The sequence below is a fragment of the Neospora caninum genome, chromosome XI (assembly GCF_000208865.1).
Source record: "Neospora caninum Liverpool complete genome, chromosome XI".
NCBI classification, from domain to species: Eukaryota; Apicomplexa; class Conoidasida; order Eucoccidiorida; family Sarcocystidae; genus Neospora; species Neospora caninum.
The window spans coordinates 5,461,393-5,479,621 of record NC_018397.1 but is presented as its reverse complement, the minus strand read 5'-3'; the positions used below and the strand labels follow the sequence as shown (position 1 = coordinate 5,479,621).

The 18,229-nt window shown below is 55.2% G+C and overlaps 2 protein-coding genes across 2 annotated transcripts; one reads left to right on the top strand and one right to left on the bottom strand.

Moving 5' to 3' along the window:
• Nucleotides 1–1,404: 1,404 nt before the first annotated feature.
• On the bottom strand, nt 1,405–4,100 carry NCLIV_059570 (conserved hypothetical protein; the record flags this gene model as incomplete). Its single annotated transcript, XM_003885511.1, has 3 exons — nt 1,405–1,963; nt 2,324–3,371; nt 3,971–4,100. 3 exons carry the CDS (start codon nt 4,098–4,100, stop codon nt 1,405–1,407), a joined length of 1,737 nt encoding a protein of 578 aa, XP_003885560.1.
• A 5,611-nt stretch (nt 4,101–9,711) lies between these two features.
• Nucleotides 9,712–18,019, top strand: NCLIV_059560 (putative DNA replication licensing factor; the record flags this gene model as incomplete). The annotated part of the gene is made up of 13 exons (XM_003885510.1): nt 9,712–10,086; nt 10,453–10,731; nt 11,285–11,588; nt 11,913–12,181; nt 12,612–13,270; nt 13,581–13,817; nt 14,397–14,769; nt 15,059–15,279; nt 15,584–15,678; nt 16,153–16,309; nt 16,834–16,921; nt 17,397–17,497; nt 17,989–18,019. 13 exons carry the CDS (start codon nt 9,712–9,714, stop codon nt 18,017–18,019), a joined length of 3,189 nt encoding a protein of 1,062 aa, XP_003885559.1.
• Nucleotides 18,020–18,229: the final 210 nt, after the last annotated feature.

The window sequence follows — 18,229 nt, the reverse complement described above, 5'->3', positions numbered from 1 at the left end:
TTTTTCGCGATGTGTATTACAGGCAGCATTTCTCCGTAAACGAGGCACGCATCTATTCAAGGCGGTACACGGTTACACTTTTTGTTAGGACGTAAACTGCAGGTACTGATGCAGGAGCATTCTCGAGATGCCTTCCACCTCTGGTGTTAGCCAGGGAGACCAGAAGATTTTTAGAAAAAAACGAACGCTGAACACGGCGGTGGTTTGGTGGGGCAGGAGGGCCGTTCAGCAATCCATTAGGAGAGCTGGGGCAGGAGGCGCCAATAGAGAAACGTGAGGCAGTGAAGTGTCTATTATTTTACAGAGTGCGTTGTGACTTCGACAGAATGGGGAGTCGCAAAGGGAATGGGCAATGCAAACGCACACAAGCTAAGAAGAGCGTTCGAAGGTTACGCGCGCTTCGTCTGGATGAGCAATATCGACAGGTGTGCCGTTCGATTTAAGAGTGCCCATCCGTCGACCATGATTGCAACGGGTTCACCTATTTTGCGGAACGGGGAACTGGTGAAAAAAATGTCAAGTGTGACAACGCTTCCTTGGGAATAACAAAATTAGAGTCACATTCATCGTGGGTTAAAAGTCCATAGGTAAGCTTTGGTTTTTTTCTCGGGGAAACAAGCCACGTTGCAGGACTGCGAGCGGTACGCGCCGTCCTAGGGAAAGTGGGCATCTAATCGCGTTTTCAGTACAGGTATCCCTTTAACATGTAAACTACAGAATCCTTGATCTCTGTGAGCGGGTCGTCGTCACCAGTCCATCTTTACTGAAGACGGTACGGGGTAACGCCGCTTGAGCCGTGGCGGGACGGCTGGGCCTTGTATTATCCTAGACACGCTACGTGGGGTCGAAAGCAACGCGGGTCCGAAGATAAAGCTCCGCGCCGGACCCAAGCTTTTCCCAGCCACCGCCGTGAGGTTGAAACGCGCTTGGCTCTAAGCTGTTTCTGAAGGCGGAAGGCAACGACTATGGGCGTCCGCCCAGGAACACCCACGCAACGTGCAAGCGTATGGAAAACGTCCGGGAAAAAGTCGGAATGTAACAACCCCCCATCCTCCGCAGCAATTCGATTGGTGTAAGAGTCGATTCTCCTTCATACGTACGAACATACATATTTACACATGTGTGTATCTGTGAACACCCTGTATGAGGATATGTCTCTGAACATGGTATAGCGAGCTTTGTTCCCCGTTAGTATCTGCCACAGAAAGCGCTGAGGCCTTCCGTCCAGGACAAAGTCGAACTGCTATATCAGAAGCCCTCCCTTTGTCCTCGTCCCTGCCGCCTCATCACGTCGGCCTGAGCTCCAATCATTGCTTTAAAAGCGCTAACGTCTCTGTCGCGGCGCGCACTCAGTAGACTTGGTTCCACGCATCCCCTAGGGCCTTGGGGGCTGCACTGCATGCTTCATCGCTCCCACTTTTGTGGCTGTTCCACACGCCCAACAGTTGGTGCTGGAGAAGCCCTGATGAAAACGCGCACGTGTTCGTTTTTGGTAGGAAGACGTCCTGTCTTTTCTTTGCGCCAGTGCACGAAAAGCAGGAGAACAACGTTGAAACCAAAGCCGCCAATAAAGCTCAGGAGAGCAGTCCGGAAGCCGCTCCGAACAGAATAGTCCATGATAGGGTGCGCAGTCAGGGAAGTGATGCCAGCGATTGAGCAGAGAAGACCAATCAGTTTCCCCTGGTTCTCCTCATCAAACGTTTCTGCGACATAGCAGCAGATTTGGCAGACGAGGAAAGACAGCTGGAAAGCAGCGAGGAGGGACGCCGCATATTGTAGCTCCGCCGCCGCGGGGATTGTCGGAATCATCACGAAGCTAAAGCTCAGAAGGCCGCAGAAATTGCAGATGTACATGACGGGCAAGATACCCCAGACATCGGCAATGTGACCAAACAGTGGGCACGGGACAAAGGAGAAGATCTGAATGATCCGGTTTGCTGCGTACGCGTCGGGCATGAGGTGCCTAGCCGAAGGAATAAAGAACACAACCCCTGTCAACACCACACAGAAGAATGGAACGATAGGCAGGAACAAAGAGGAGCAGACGTCTCTGTGCAAAGTCCTAAGGTGGTGCCGCATTTTCTGAGTGAAGGCATACGGACGACCTGGAGTTTGTGGTTGTCGGCCAGTAGGCTGCCAGGGTCGCTGAAAGAGGGCACAGTTCCTGAGGTTTCCATGTGGCTTAGTCGTCGCATTCCCCGCTTCGTTTCCACACGAACTTTGCCGTATCCCTCCCGCAGCTGGAGGCAGGGAGGCAAGCGGCAAAACAGGAAGGGGGCGTTTCTCTTCACAGGAAGATGGTGGCAGTGGGACTGCAACATACGAGATTTCCTTGTCTGCTTGGTCCTTGGCTCGTTCCACTCTATCCTCTTGAGCCTCTCGATCATCGAGACTTTCCCAGGGCGGGGTGGACGCCAGTCGGATTCCACTCTGTATGGCAAGACCACATGCTCCTCCCAGAGGCTGATCACGTAGACGTTGGCCAAACGGTTTGTACGGAGCTCGCCACGGGCGACGAGGGACGATAAATAGGGCGATCAAGAGTGAAAAGCCAAGGCAAGCACCAGCGAAGCTAAAGAAAAGCAACCTGTGATGAATTGCTCCCCCGCTGCGAAAGTATACCGATCGGATGGCAATAGGGACGAGGAAGGAGAATGACAACGCTGCCCCCAACACTGCTTTCACCGTGGCCACGTGCCCTGGAAAGAGATTCGCTCCCGAAAGAAGCGGGAAGTAGGTTGTGTCGAGGCCTGCACCCATAAACAGGCATCCTGGGATATACGTGGGGAGATGCTCATTTGCCACGCCAAGGAGAATCCAGCCAGTGATGCCGAAGAGAAGCCCGACGATAGCTGTGGCCTTGGGTCCGATGAAGTCGAGGAGTGAACCTCCAATGAAAGAAAAGAAAAAGTGGCTGGCTGCGGTCACTGTAAAGAGACGATTAACCTCTGCCTCCTGATCCTCACACTTAGCCATCCCATCGCCAATCAATGGGAAGTCTGGTGATGTCGAGACCCCCCCGCACAGCCACTCAAACGCTCCTGCCTTGAACAGAACATCTGCTAGTGGTGTCCAGTTGATGTACGCCGGGCCAGACAAGACGCAGTAGACACAGTAGAGTCCAAACACCGCCCACCGGGATAGGCCAAATGCGATGCTGGGTGGAGGAACGCTGGTCGAGCCCTCCGGATCTCTCCCCTCCTCCGGATACTCACTGGAAACATGATGCCATTCTCGACCTTCGCCGTTACTTGGAAGTGACGAAATCACTGAAGCGCACGTGGCCTTCTGGGACAGCGTCTCCGTCTCCTTCCTGCCAGCGTGACCGTTCCCATCCTGATAGGAAAGGGGGACAAAGAGAGAGACAGGAACTACACAAAACGAGATATGAAACCAGGGTCATGGTCACTGAATACTCTCATCGCCCAACTACAATTGCGCTATGCCCACAAACCGTTCTCTGGCCAACATGGTCTCAAGTCGTGGTTTCTGGAATTGTGATTCACACACGTCGGACCACCGTAATACACCGTGGGGGTCCCGCCTAACGCACGTCCACGATTCCTTAACGGTGGATCGACTGGTAATTATGGCATTTATTTTGGGAGTCACACAATGTCACGTATCCCGCCTTCGATCTCGCATGAAAAACCGGAAAACACTGAATGCAACTGCGAAAGCAACTCCTTTAGAGGAGCATTGCCTAGGCAAGGATATCCACCCAAAAATTCGTTATGCAGGTGTCGAGTTCCATTCATAACTAAAAAATGAAACATAACCGTTTCTACAAAAGCCGCGTTTTCAACCAGGATGTCTACAAATATTCTCGTCTTTTTTCATGATCTCCCGGGTCGACTTGCCTGTTTCTGTAAGAGGACATCGGGGACAGTAAGCAGTTTGTCCGGACTCAACGTGGCGGCGTTTTTGGAAAAACCAGAGGATCTTGTGGAAGGTGGCGGCGAGACGTGACCATAAGGATCGCCAGGCCTCTCGTTGAAATCTGGGAAAGACCCAGTCAGGCCGACGCCAGTAGCGGCTTCTTCAGAGACCACGAAACCAGATGCTTCTGTGACGTCCGACGCTCTCGACTGCGGGGCCATTTACGGAAACAAAGACTGAAAAGCCGAGGAATGTCGGCGCTAGGTACAAAACTTTCACACCGACTTCTGGTTCGGCGAACCAGGGACTCCGTGACTAAGGCAGTGCGCCAAAAATGAAAGTCACCCAGACCGGCGTTTGCACCGACGACTACTTCGGAATAACCCTCAATAAGACTTGCGTTTGCTCAGATCTGACGGCAAGGGGAGCACCGCATTTTTCTCTAAATGCCGATTCTGTACACCGACAGGTTTTCTTGCAATATCGAAACAGGACTGCCGCGGATTATACTGTCGAACAGCGAAAGTCAAAACGCTCCTGTAGAATAGTCACTTCAGCAGGGACTCGCAAACTTGCTGTTGTTTCTGAAGAACAAAACGAGCGAAACGGTATGTGAACAAATCACACAGAACACAAAGTCACACCAAGAAGAAGCCTCGCATACAAGACGGCACCCGCTGATAGATTCTCATTCACACTTTTCGTTTCAAAGATTCCTTCAGGAGAAGGTGGAAAATTGTACTTCGTGAGTTGTGGCTGTTTAGACGCCGTTTTTCAAGTTCCAAACAGTAATTCAACGACAGCTTGTCGTCCGCGTTGCCTGATCGTGTTGCGAGACCTTCAAGGTCATAATAAAGGAAAACGAAAGCAGGGACTGTACAGTATCGTTCCTAAAAAGCAATAGAAAAAAAGATGCAGCCTGTGCACATCCTTTGTATCCATTAAGCCGGCAAGCGTGGCTATGGTCTCGATTGTTCACAAGTTACCTCGTGCCGCCCACCGGCTGCGTGTGGCTGACTGGGGTATCGTTAATAGATTTTTTTCAAGGCACAGCGCATGCTCCGGAGTTCACATGCCAGCCTGTTTGTGTCTGTTGGAGAGATGATTCTTTTCAAATGTCACTATACAAGGGAAACCACTAGTGGAATGGCCGTTTTCTTGGCGTCAGGAATACCATCATAGAGGGGTGAGGGGCCTGTAACTAGCTTGAACTATGTTTCCGCTATCCATCTTCCTCGGTGTCTGGGACCGTTCAATTCCATGTCCAAGGAAATCCAGTTGTTACCAGGCCTGCGAAGAATAGTTTCAGGTGTGAAACGACAGTGTGTAGGCGTAAACCGATTCCTTTGGTGGCGGAGGTGCAGAAGCATCCGTCGTCATCAATAGGGGTCGATTTGTAGCCATCGTCTGTTACGTATATCTCGGGAGAGAGACTGGCGATCGATAGTAACGTACCTCCCTAACCTCGTTGAATCTACGGAGAAAGGAAAAACAAAGATGACGGGGCTGACCAGAAGAAACCCGATTAACTCGCGGCAACCAGCACAGGGATACCGAAGTACCCTTGAATGCAGTGGTAGATAAAGCTGCGCTTGCCCACATGCAGATCGCTCACGGCATCTATCCCGTAGTTACAAGGGGAAGGTTACTGCATGAACAAATCACAGCAACGATGCCGCAGTGTAATACCGTAAATGCGGATGATGCCGGTTATGCTAACGCGGGGTAGATCAAACAGGCACAAGTACACTGGGTTTCTCTGTTGCAGCGCGAAGACGGTAGCGGGGGTGTTCACTAATGAAATGCTTTCTATCTAATCAGTTTATAATGGCATGTGACACCATTCAAATATTCACCCCTCGAAAGCATACAGCCACCATTCGTCCTCTTGGAAAGGAAATTTGACTTGTGACGCACTGTGTTTTTAGACTGCTGGACTGGTCTCGTTCAGTTAGGACAGGCAACACTATTAGCATATCACTACTGTTGCTTCCCGTCCGACTTCCGAATCGATTTACAGATAAATGCTATTCAAGAATTGGATTGTGTTGTTTGTAACCGCAGCGCCTAACACCATTTTCTCCTCCACGAGAGATTACACCCGCTAATACAAGCCAAAACACGTATGACAACATCTTGCTAATGAAGTGATCTGGGGGCGCCGTTCGCACAGAAGATTCTACTTGTAGTAGCATGCATGTCTCGGAACTCTACCAAGAGGCCGCCGCTTCTCTGCGTGCAGCATTCTCAAGTCTGTCACTGGGATCGAGTAGTTGTTTTCTTCAGAAACACTCCTTTGTGCCTGCATCCCATTGTCCCCAGCACGTGGTTACTAGCACCATGACGTTCCTGAGAGTTCAATGCTTGTGTGTATCTGGAAACGAAAAAATTAGAACTACCGATGTGTCATGCATCCAGAAACAGCGTTCCTTCTAACACAGATGCATAATCACCGCAATACAGAATTCTGCCTGAGTTTGGAGAGAAGCGATTACTGACAGCCTTCTCAACGAACATGTTTCCCATTGGCTGTCGCGGCACCACCTATGCCTGCCACAAAATTCATGGGTGTAGATCCCAAAGCATGGCCAGGCATGCATGAAAGTCAAACCAGACAAAAGGGCATCAAAACGGCAAAGCATACTGCACATTGTTCTCCACGTCGCATGTGCTCACTACCGTAAACAGTACCTTCGGTGACCAGAATACGGAGAAGCCCCGGCAACCACCAAACCACGACTAGGGGCGGGTCTCTAACGGAGCATATTTCATCGTATGCCGAGTCTCATGCAATTCGCACTCTTCTGGTTTGTGGAAGTTGCCCCAGAGCATACAACGGCGCTATCCTCTGACGTTGTGTCACGGCATGCGACCGTGCACAGCGGCGGCCATAATGACAACTCTCACGCCGTTTTCAGAACGCGCAGTGCAATCCCTCAGTACGCGTAGATGATAGATAGTGACAGTACCTTGGGAACAATCACATCGTCAGTTTTCCAAGTGGATCGTACTGGCGGGAAGGACATTCGAGCCCAGTTAGAGACAGCCATCATGCAGCACGGTCTCTAGAGACAAGGACGTGCGAAAACACGATACTTCCGCCTCTCGCGAATTCGCCTGGGGCCCTCTCCGACCAGCAAGCAGTCACCCGCCTTCCACCCGAGCAGGGGGAGAACTGCTCGCTTGTTCATTACCGGTTCGGAGTCGTGATGAAGGTGTGCGACTCTCTTCTCTCCTCTGAGTACCTTCAATAAGTTTCTTTACTCCCTCTCGTCTCCCTTGTGCTCTTTTATGAGAGTGGTACCACCTCATATACTGCTGATTCGCATGCTCCAGCTCTCGAGCACTTTCTCGATCGCTGACGTCATTCAAGTACGCGATTGGCCGGCTCACGAGATACCAAAAACGCGTCTCAGGAATAAAAGTCGCTAAGAAGCTTAGGATCCAGCTGTCCAAAAATTTCAAGCACCCGTAAAGCTCTGGCATTTCCACTGGCGGAGGCACACCTGTTCCGCCCTTTCCGCTCTCTGCTGTATCATCTTTCGTCTCGTTGGGACTTTCAGGTTTCTGAGCGGGACGGCTACCCGGTTGCTGGGAAGTGGCATCTTCAGCTAACCAGGACAGGAGGAAGGTTGTCAGCAGAACAAGTAAAATAAGAAAAGACAACGGAGACTTGCCGTTGCCACTCATACTCGAAAATGTTTTAAAAAAGCAGGGGCACAACACTTCAGCTTTTGATTCAGAGGCACTGTGTGAGTAACGTCGAAAAAGGTACCAGCAGGCCCCTCACGAAGACAAGGTTTTGAACTCTTGATAGGAGAAATAATGGAAATATGTAAGATCTACACAGTGACAAATTCCAAAAAATCCCGAATAACGCAAACATCTGTTGCACATCTGTGAAGTGTTGTTGATGTCCTCTTCTCCCGCGTCTCTGGATCACTGGTGAGGAGTTGTACGAGGCACTCGCCTGCATAAACCCGGTAAACGAAGAGCCTACATTACAAAACGTGTCCGTGCACAAAAGGATATACGCCACCCGGTGAACGGTAAATACTTCTACGCTCTTTTCCTTCGTAGCTACTCTACACCCAAAGTGCCTTTTGTGGGCAGTTGAGGGATCGTGGCGGAGCCGTTGCTGTGAACGCGTCTTTCCGTGTCGGATGAGGAGGGAGACGGCGAGTACCATCGGAGTCAGGGGTTCTTCCGCATCCTGGTGTCACTTCCCCTGCCATTCCTCTTCCCGATAGTCATTCGAATCATGGTCCACCAAGGTCCAATACCGTTGGATTCTTCCAGATCCGTATTTTCAGATGCACATTCACGCTCCTGTGTGGTAGGAAGCTGCGCACCGCTCATAGAAAACGGGTTCTAGGGTCTCTGCGGTGTTGCCCATAAGCAAAATGCCGGAACCTGACGCCTTCAGCAGTGGTGTTCCGACACCTGTAGCCAGCCTAACAGAAGCTGACTTCAAAACACTTCACATTTAGCTTCGTGCACACGCAGCCCATTTCGGCTCCTACCGCTGGCTCTCCAAACTGACCTGGCCCCAGCGCTGTTATGATTCAGAGTGCACCAATCGCTGGGCTGCCGGCACACGGATTGCGCCACACAGGATGACGGTGGGAGACAAGCAGGGGAAAACTGGCTTCATCTCGGGAAATCGACACAAGCTGCCTGGGGGAGTGTGGATGCCTCGCTAACAAAGGGCTGCCGTTGCTTCTTTCTCGCTCGCTTGGCAAATTTCCGCCGTATCTCACTCATCAGAAAAACTCGACCGCAAAAGCTACCTTTTTTTCACTTCCGCTTTCCAATGAGTCACCCTCCAGCCGCGGTTGCTCGTCAATGGCGGGTCAGCAAAAACGCATAGCTTTGACGACAACCACCCCCCTGGAGCCCCCCCTCTCTTTTCTCAAGTCGATCGGGGGGGAAGTACTGGAGGTCCACAGATTTCCATCTCGCGGGCCGCCGTTGTCTGCTCAATAACTGGCACCTTTCTTTTTCTTTGCCTCAGCAAGTCTGTTTGCAGACACACGCTTTCTCCCGACTGCGGATCGGCCAATTCCAGGGGACTCCCGACCTCCCGTTGTGTGTGTTTTCTGCGCTTCCCTCGCGGGAACTCTGCAAGTCCGGTTGCTGTAGACTCGAAGCAGAATCCGGCACTCATTGCCTGATCGCTCCGCACAACGGTTTCTGCCAAAGCGTAAAAACGCAGGTAGAACTGAGGCGGCACACTTTTCTTCCCTTCGGTGCCGTCGCCACAAAGTTGTGTACGAGTGCACCCTCCCGAGTCAGTGTCTTTGCTGTCTGCCGAGCTGTTCCTCTGCGCTTCCCCCAACTCCGGTCTACGCAAGAGGCGAAATCCGCCCAAGCCTTCCTCTGGTCGCGCGTATTCGTCAGTCACTCGCTTCGCCTTGCCTCCCGCACAGGACTTCACTTTCCAGCCCCTCTTCGTGCTGGTAAACCCACCGGTCGCGCGCCGTGCCCCTTTGTGTGCAAATCTCGCATCCCGGAACGGATCGCCGTTGTGGCGAAGAACAGCCGTCGAGTTGCCACACTTCGCATTCGACGACTTTCCCTGCCGAAATGCGTATCTCCTTTCCCACTTTCCTTGCGTGACTCCTCGCGGCTGAGACGTTTGCACCGCCCTCGTTTGCTGAAAACCCGCTGCTGCGTGTCTCGTCACTTGTGGCGGACCTACGAGCCCTCTGCGTTTCCTCCCGCGCACGCCAAGAACCACTCGTCCAACCCCTCCTTCCCTGAAACCTTCCTCACCTCTCGAGTTCCCCAACCTTTATAGTGTAGGTCGACGCCTTCCAGGAGACAGGAAAGATGGCGGCCTACGTGGCGGATGACTTCGACCGGCCAGGGGCAGGAGGCCCCGGCGGCGCGGATGCCACAGAAGGCGGTGAGGAAGACATCACCATGACGATGTCTGGGCACCACGGAATGATGGGAGAGACTCTGGAGTTTCAAACCAGTAGCATGCGGCGGCGAGGCCAGGGACTCGCGAAGCAGGGTGGTTTGCGGTCGCGTGTCATCTCGACCATGTCGGAAGGCGGTCTAGAATCTGCAGAAGGCGCTCTCGTCAACTACGAGGAAGAGGTGAAGCTCCAGCGTCAACTTGGCGAGGAAAGCAACCTCGAGCGAGGCCGCCGCATGAAGGACCTCAGCAACGCCTTCAAAAGAGACCTCGAAAGCGTCCCGGTAAGGCGTTTGAAAGGACACCCTCTATTAATGTGCGGAGCGCGATTTCCCGCCTGCCGCCGTGGCGACGCACCGTGCACATCTCTTTTCAAAACACAGGTTCGATCCATTTATAATATGGGTTGGCTGTCAGTGACAAATGCGTTGACACAGAAGACAGGCGCCTGCCTCAGGGGCGGCCGACGACGCGGGGGACGCGCAAACCAGCAGAGAAAGGCAGGTGTATGTACACCCGAACAATGCCTTACCGCGTCAACCCCGCAAGCGTCCCGGCTAAACATCGCTTGGAATTCGTCTCTCCACTTTTTGTCCATCTCGCTCGCGTTTGCATCCTCGTTCTCTTTCTGCCACTCTCTGCGTTTTTAGGCTGTCCGTCAACAACTCGACATCCTCCAGAACCGCGCAGCGGCGATTGTTTCGGGACTTGAGTCGTCGACATCCCACGAGCAGGGCGGAGACGACGATGGCGCCCTGGCTGGATCTGCAGAAAGCTGCAATCAGCGCCTGCAACTCTCGATTTCCCTCCTCGTCCAGATGGCCGACGCCGCCTCGTTCTACGAACATCCCCTGATCAGAAACCCCTGCTTTGCTATTCCTGCTCTCGAAACCGCCGTCCAGGAAGTTTGGAGGGAACGTGGCGCACTGGTAGGAAGACCACCGTCTGACGCTTGAAATCCAGTCGCGAAACGCAAAAGGGATAGTAGCCAGCCACAGAGCCATCCCGTTTCCGAGATTTGAAATCGTTACCCTGATTGATTTCGAATCTCGGGGGCGTGCTCTCGTCGCCCCCTTCTAAGTCTTTTTGACGAATCTTGGGTTCTTCCCTTGCATCTGGAGTCGTGACGTCTGTGTGCCGGACAAGAACCGACTCGCATGCACTCGTGCCTCCCTGTGTCGTCTGTGTCGCGTCTCCTCTCGAAACGTGCTACCCCGTCTCTTCCCTCTGTCGTTGGCCAAGCCCTCCGGCCTCGTGCTTTCACGGACCTCTTCCACTGCCCGTCACTCACTTCTCCCTTCTGCAGACGTAGACATCCCGTTTTTCGCCTCTCCCTCTGTCTTGGGGTCTCCGGCGTCTGCTTCCTCGGCGCGAGCCGCTCTCTGATCCGAGGGTCGTGCTGCCCGTCTTTTTTGCCCGCCCTCCCTCCCCCGCCTTGCCGCGATCTTCCGCCGTTTTTTTTGCCTGCCGCTCTGTTCACAGGGCCCAGCTCCGCGCGTGGGGATTCTCGGCTGGCTCGGCCACGACCACGTGACTCCTCGGGGACTGAACAGCGGGAAGGTAAATCGCCTCGTTTGCGTCGAGGGCGTTGTGAATCGCTGCACGGCGGTCCAACCCAAGCTGTCTCGGGCAGTGTACGTCAACGAGGTTCAGGGAGGCCAGGCGCTTCCCGGTCAGGACGAGAGCGCTGACGAAGGCCAAGAGAGACAAGTGTACGTGCGCGCCTTCTACGACGTCACCAACCTCGATAAAGACATCCGAGACACGCAGCCGCCTCCAGAGCGCGGTAGGTTGGCGCATGCAAAACGGGGGTAGCGCTGCTGGCTCCGGGACACCCTGAAACCGCGAAGCCTTCTCAAAGACGCCGTGGGGTCCTAATCGCGAGGTGCGGCGAGGCGCAGAACCTGCGAAGAGGCATCAACTTATCATGCAGAACAACGCCGAGGGGTCATACACCTCCAGACGGGGTCGTCCCGCAAGCCTTCCCTCCACTTTTCCCCGCCGTGCCTCTGTCTCGTCTTCGCGGGTTTTCTGGTGCGGCAGTCTGTCCCGCTCGTTCTGCTGTGTCTGTCGTTGATGGGCGCGTTCGCTCGCTGCTGTCGTTCTGCAGACCCCACGGGTGTACGCGTCAACCGGCAAGAGCTCGGGTACTCGTACTTCAAGAACGTCCAGCGCTTCTTCGTGCAGGAAGCGCCTGAGACGGCACCGACGGGCCAACTGCCCCGATACGTCGAAGTGCTCGTCGAGGAAGATCTCTGCGACAAAGTCAAGTGCGGCGACCGCGTGCGCGTCTGGGGCGTCTATCGTCCTCGCATGGGCACCACCAACGGCACCAGCAGCGGCCTCGTCAAACCCTTCCTCATCGCCAACAACATCCAGGTAAATGCGAGAACGAGAAACGGAAGGAAGCGGAGAGCGGCGAATCGAAGAGACGACGCAGGAGAAAGGAGAAAGTACGGGAAGCGGCAGGTGTGCGGAGGTTCCCTGGAAGCCCCTTCGATCCGGGAAGAGACGTGGACGAAGGGTGACCGGAAACGTGAAACACCCTGTTACCCGCAATGGGGGGGAGACGGGCGAGAGACTGTGCAGACCGCCCCGTGTCAGACTGGGATTGGATCCTCGTGTCGGTGCCAGTACACCTTCGGTCCTGTCTATCTTCCTGTCGGGGCCCGTGTAGGTCGCGCACCCCCGTTTGTGGTTATGTCATTTCGGTTCGCTTCGTTCGTCCTCCCTACCTCTCGTGTCCTCTCTTTCCAGTGGTTCTTCACGTGCCGGTGTTTGTGCACGCCTTCCGTGGTTTTTCTGGCAGGTTCTGACGGTTGCGGCGCGCGCGTCGCTCATGCGGAATCTGCCGTCGGATTTGGAGAATCTCCGGACGTTTGCTCGGCGCCCAGATATCCTCTCGGTCCTGACACGCTCGTTTGCGCCGTCGATTTGCGGCCACGAACTCGTCAAGCGCGGTTTGTTGCTGCAGTTGGCCGGTGGCGTTGAGAGAGTCTCGAACGTCCATCGGATCCGCGGGGACATCCACGTGCTCCTTGTGGGGGACCCGAGTGCGGGGAAGTCGCAGCTCCTCCGGTTCGTCCTGAACTTGATTCCGGGGAGCGTGAGCGCGACAGGGCGAGGCTCCTCTGGCGTCGGGTTGACGGCAGCCATCGTCACGGACCAGGAAACCGGCGAGAGACGCGTCGAGGGCGGCGCCATGGTGATGGCAGATCGCAGCGTGGTGTGCATCGACGAGTTCGACAAAATGCTCGCGGGGGACCGCGTGGCCATCCACGAAGTCATGGAACAGCAAACCGTGACTGTCGCGAAGGCCGGAATCCACACCACACTCAACGCCCGGTGCTCCGTCCTCGCTGCAGCCAACCCGCTGTACGGCTGCTGGGCCGATGACATGGACTACAAGCAACAGCTCACTTTCGAAGACTCCCTCATGAGTCGGTTCGACCTCATCTTCATCGTCAGGTCCGACCCAAAGGCCGAGGGAAAAGAAAGGGAGAGAAGGGGAAGAAAAGTGCAAGTGCAGTCGGTGCATGGAAGAAGGGAAGTGTTCGGGAAGGGGCGTGCGACCCGGAGAGAGGACCGGTGAAAGGCAGGGAGAGACAGGCTCGCGCAGGAGACACTCCCAGTGGTGACGCATGCGCAGTGAGAGCGTCTCGCTGGCGAGCAGCCTGACGCATGCGCAGTGAGAGCGTCTCGCTGGCGAGCAGCTCGGTTTGAGTGTCGCACCTCGTGTGGAGCTTCGTGTGTCGCGTTTCTTTTTGCAAACCTACAGAGACAGCGCGACGACAGCGGAGGACGAGCGCCTGGCGACAGCCGTCCTGCGCAACGTGACCGAGAAGGCGAAGCCTGTGGCGGCGTCCGGAGAAGAGCGCCGCACGCTGGAGAATTGCCAAGTGCAGCCGCACAGAGACATGGCGCAGGAGCCGACGGGACGAGACGAAGAAGAAGAAGAGGGCTCGACCAAGATCTTCTGCCAGAGAAACGAAATGGCCTATCTCGACAAGGCCGGGTGAGTCAAACCCCGAGAGTTGGTCGGTCTGCCGCTCGACCTCTGCTTCTCCGCGATTCGCCAAGTTGCAAACTCGAGGCGCGTGTTCAGGGGCGTGCGAGTTCTCTCTTTTGTCCTTTTGTCGGTAACTGGGGCCAAAGCGTGGACATCCACCTGCATGCATCGTCTGTTGAATCGAGTACTTCGTTTTCGGGGGAGCACGAAACAGGCAGATCCACTGCTGCCGCCTGCTCGACATTTGTGGGCTGCCCGAGATGCCTGAACATGCGCGTGGAACCCAGAGCGAAGACGTCAGGACGCACTCGCGCGGCCCACACATGCGAAGGAACATGCGTGGAAAGGAGCGTAGTGGAGGTTGAACCGAACCCGGGTCCAGAACCAAGTCGATACAGGTGCCGAGAAGAGAACTTGGGGCAAGCGTGGGTCTCCAGAGCGCCTCCGCTCGACTCTGTGCGGTCTGTGAGGAAGCAGCGAGGAGAGGGCGTGGGCCTGCAACAGACCGAGGGGGGTGTCTGTGGGGCGGGGCCTCAGGGTTTCGAGATTCGCGAGGTTCCGGGTGTGTCCGTGCCCTTTTCTCAGCCGGGAACACGAAGTCCTCACGACGGACTTTCTGAAGAAGTACATCCAGTACGTCCGCCGCTGCCGCTACGAGGAAGACGAAGAAGACGAGTCGAGTGCGGTTCCTGTGGGACTTGAAGACAAGAAGGCCGAGGCCAAAGGCCCGCAGCTGTCCGACGACGCCGCTCAGGCCATCATCAAGTTCTACTCAGACATCCGCGACCGCTGCTTCGGGCAAGGCGTCGGCACTGGCGCGAGGGAATTCGACAAAAGCGGCAACGCGGGCTTCAACGGCGGCGCGATGCTGCGCCCGGTCACAGCTCGAACGCTCGAGGCCGTCGTCCGCCTGGCCACTGCGCATGCAAAGCTCAAGATGCAGAAATGGGTGACGCCAGTAAGTGAAGCATCTCCCAGGCGTTTTTGCTCCGCACCCGTGTTCCTGTCGATCTTGAGAGAGCAAGGGGGATACGTCCGCGCGCGAGAGCTCGGCGGACACGGACGGGAGAGCGAGAGAGCGAGACTGGAGAAGGGGAAAAAAGACGCAAAGGCACGCAGGAAAGGGGAGGAAGTGTGCAGGCCGTGACCGCCTTTTTGCGCTTCCGCTGGGTGGGCCGCGCTGGAGAGAGTCGAGAGCGAAAGCGGCGCGTGTTGGCTGTCGTTGCGCCTTGTCTTGGACGTGCCAGGATGATGTTCGGGTCGCAAAGGGAATGATGCTCTACACGCTCTTTGGAGAGGAGCCTGACGACGAAGAGGACAGCGACTCAGACAGCGAGGAGGAAAGCGAGGACGAAGACGAAGAATTTGTCGCGCCGCGCAGCCTCCGCCGGCCTGCGAACAAACGCACAGACGACGTGGACGTCGAAGACGCGAGCGAGGCGGCCGCAGAGAAAGGGAGAAGCAAACGGTGAGAGACGAGTGAAGGGCACGGGATTCTCGCGAAGAGGGACACGTGCGAGACGGAATCTCTTGAAACCGTTGTTTTCAACGCGCAAACAGACCAAGCCTCGAGAATGCCCGCGACGGCCTCAGGGGCCGGCGAGTGCACACCGTGGTGTTCACTTGGAACGGCTGGCGAGGACTCTGGGTCAGCGGCCTCTTGTCCATCTCGGCCTCTCTATTTCTTCATCTCGTCCTTCTCTGCACATCTTTCCTTCTTCCTGCCTTTTTGCTTTTCTCGTCTCTCTCTGCGTCTCCTCGCTCGTTTCCAGATGGCGCGAAGACGCTCTGCGTGGCGTTCTCGCTTTCCGTCCGCCTCTCGGCGGGACCTGCCTCTTCACGTGTATTCTGTGCTCTCTGGGCACGCGTCCTACGTTTTGTCTCTGGCTTTCTGTATTTGTGGTCGGGATCCAGGCAACGCAACGGCGGGGCTCGCGCCATCTCTGGAGAGGAAGGAGAGGATGAAGGCAAGTGAAAGCCTCGAGAAGCGCGGAACAGAAATGCTCTCAAGTCGATGTCTTACATGCACGTGTCAAAGCACATTCCATCTACATCCACACATATCTATACATATATATATATATATATGTAGACAGAAGCGTACCCTGTTTGTGGAAACCAAGTATTCACAGATTCTATGTACGATCGGTGTCTGGTTTGCCTAGCGAACTCGATCTTGTTTATGGCAGCTGAAAGCTGTAGAGTTTGGTTGCTTTTCCGAATGCCGCCGTGCCAGCGGTTCCTCGGCCGGGTTCCTGGGAGGCGAACGTCTCTTGCCTGTCTCTGTGGTGGCTCTACATCCTCGACATGCGTTTCTCCCCTGGCTCGTGTTTGTTTTCAGGGGACGAAATCGCCAACCAAATGCAGTCGCTCGACCTCTCGGCGGACGCGTCCAAGAAGAAGCGACGGACGCGCGCGCAGGCTGGCGCCAAGAAGGCCCCGGCAGGCAGCTCTGGCGGCGTGGAAAAACTTGCCGAGGTTCACGACCAGGCGAAGCGGTGAGCAGAAGGAAGCATAGACGCAGTGAACGCACGCGAGGCCGTGCGAAAACTCCAGTTAGGAGATACAGCCGCGTTCTTTGTTAGATTTACATGCACACACAGAATTCGACGATTCTATCAAGGGGGAACGAGAGAGACCGACGCAGGAAGAGAAAGAACGGGAGTCCGCCGTCGAGGAGTGCAGAGGGTGCACTGAGAAGGCCGGGTGTGCACGCCAAAAAGCCGAGCAAAAAAGGATTCTACAGTTTCTATGCTGACAGGCAGCGAGAGCCTACGAAGAGAGGTCGAGGGGTTGATACCTAGGTGGATGTATGTATATATATTCGACAAATGGACAGATTCTTAGACGGGGAAGGAGTTCCCAATTTGACAGTGGAGTGCTTCGGAGCGTCGACGAAACGCGGCGCGGTTGCCGCAGAGTAGAGGTACGGCCATTCATTGGCATCTTGGACGGTCCCTGCGTGATCAAGGCGGAGTCATTTCATCCTTGGGAATGAACGCTGGCGCCGGTGTGCATGCAGGAAGGACTCGATTCACCAGTGGATCATTTCGTCTCTGCAAGCAAACGAAGACGGCAGCGGTGTCGAAGTCACCCAGCTGTTTGCACTGGTAAGGCACGCGGCAGGCGAGCAAAACTTCCACCTGCTTGTTGCCATCGGACCAGCTGTCTAGGGGCGTCTCGGCAAGTCACACCTGGTCTTGCCTTGGATCTTGCGAACTAGAAATTCCTGCGTGCGGACGCGCGGACGCCTGTGGGAATTCCGCCGCCATTCAGAGTCGTGGGGTGGTTCTGCTCCACGAGACAGCCGCTGACGCGGCGGGGGAGATACAGCGTAGATGTGTTTGTGGTGTCTCGATGTTTCTGCAAAATGCAAACAGTGGCCACACATATGCCGGCAGAGTGGAACAAGGCCTGGGCGGTTCAGAATCCCCCGTTTTTCGTTTTTTGATTTCACGACGGATGACAGCTAGTCGTGTGGTCGGAAGGCGTCTGTTTCGTCTCCAGTGTTTGTCTAAACGCCGCCTTCCGCGGGGACCACACCACGGAGCCGACCGCCCGCTCTCTGTCGTTATCCTTTTTCAGGTCGCCGAGAAAGCAAAGGCAGCAGGCATGTCCGGTTTCACGGAGGCCGAAATGCGCCAGGAACTGGCGGAACTCGACAGCAGGGATTCTGCTCCTCTCTTGTAAGTCCACCAGCGACCGCCGTCTGTACACCCGAAAGCGAAGCGCGCCTACAGACTCCTTCGCAGTTTTGTGGCGACTTCTAAAACCCAGTTCCCTACAGCGCTTGGCGGCGTGTACCTACACCCGCAGAGGAGAACGCAGGCCGTTTGTGGCTGAGGGAAAAGGCTCTCGGGAAAATATACGAGCGACGTAGCTGGGGAAATGTTGACAGGGAACTTCCGCGTGTTTGCTGCGTCGGCACGCCGACGTGGAGTTTTCTGTAGAGGCAGGGCTGTTGTGTGTGGAGGCGCCGTAGGAAAGTCTAGATACTGCTGTAAGTGACACGCCCACGCTGTATGCCGTGTAGGTTGACCGGAGAGAGAGCCGTAAACGATGTTTTTTTCTCAAAATTGAGTCGAGGAGCGAGACAGAGGATACGGAGTTGGCTCTGTCGGATGCAGTCAGAGCAAGACTGTGTTACCCTGTCTCCTTGTCAATCTTCCGTTTGCAGGTTCCACGGTTCGCGTGTGTACGAGTGTTAATTCGAGGACCTGGTGGAAATGGTAGAACGTCCCACGGCGTCCGTCGTTCTGGAAGACCGGCGCGTGTCTCCAGAGGGGATGCTCTGTGGCATCGAAATCCAGAGGAAACGAGTCGTCTCGATTGTGTTGTCTCGAGGCTGAAGAGAGAGGTTTTTTCTCATGTGTGGAGCGCGTCGAGGCGCCGTGAGGCTTATGTCTCTTTCCTACCCC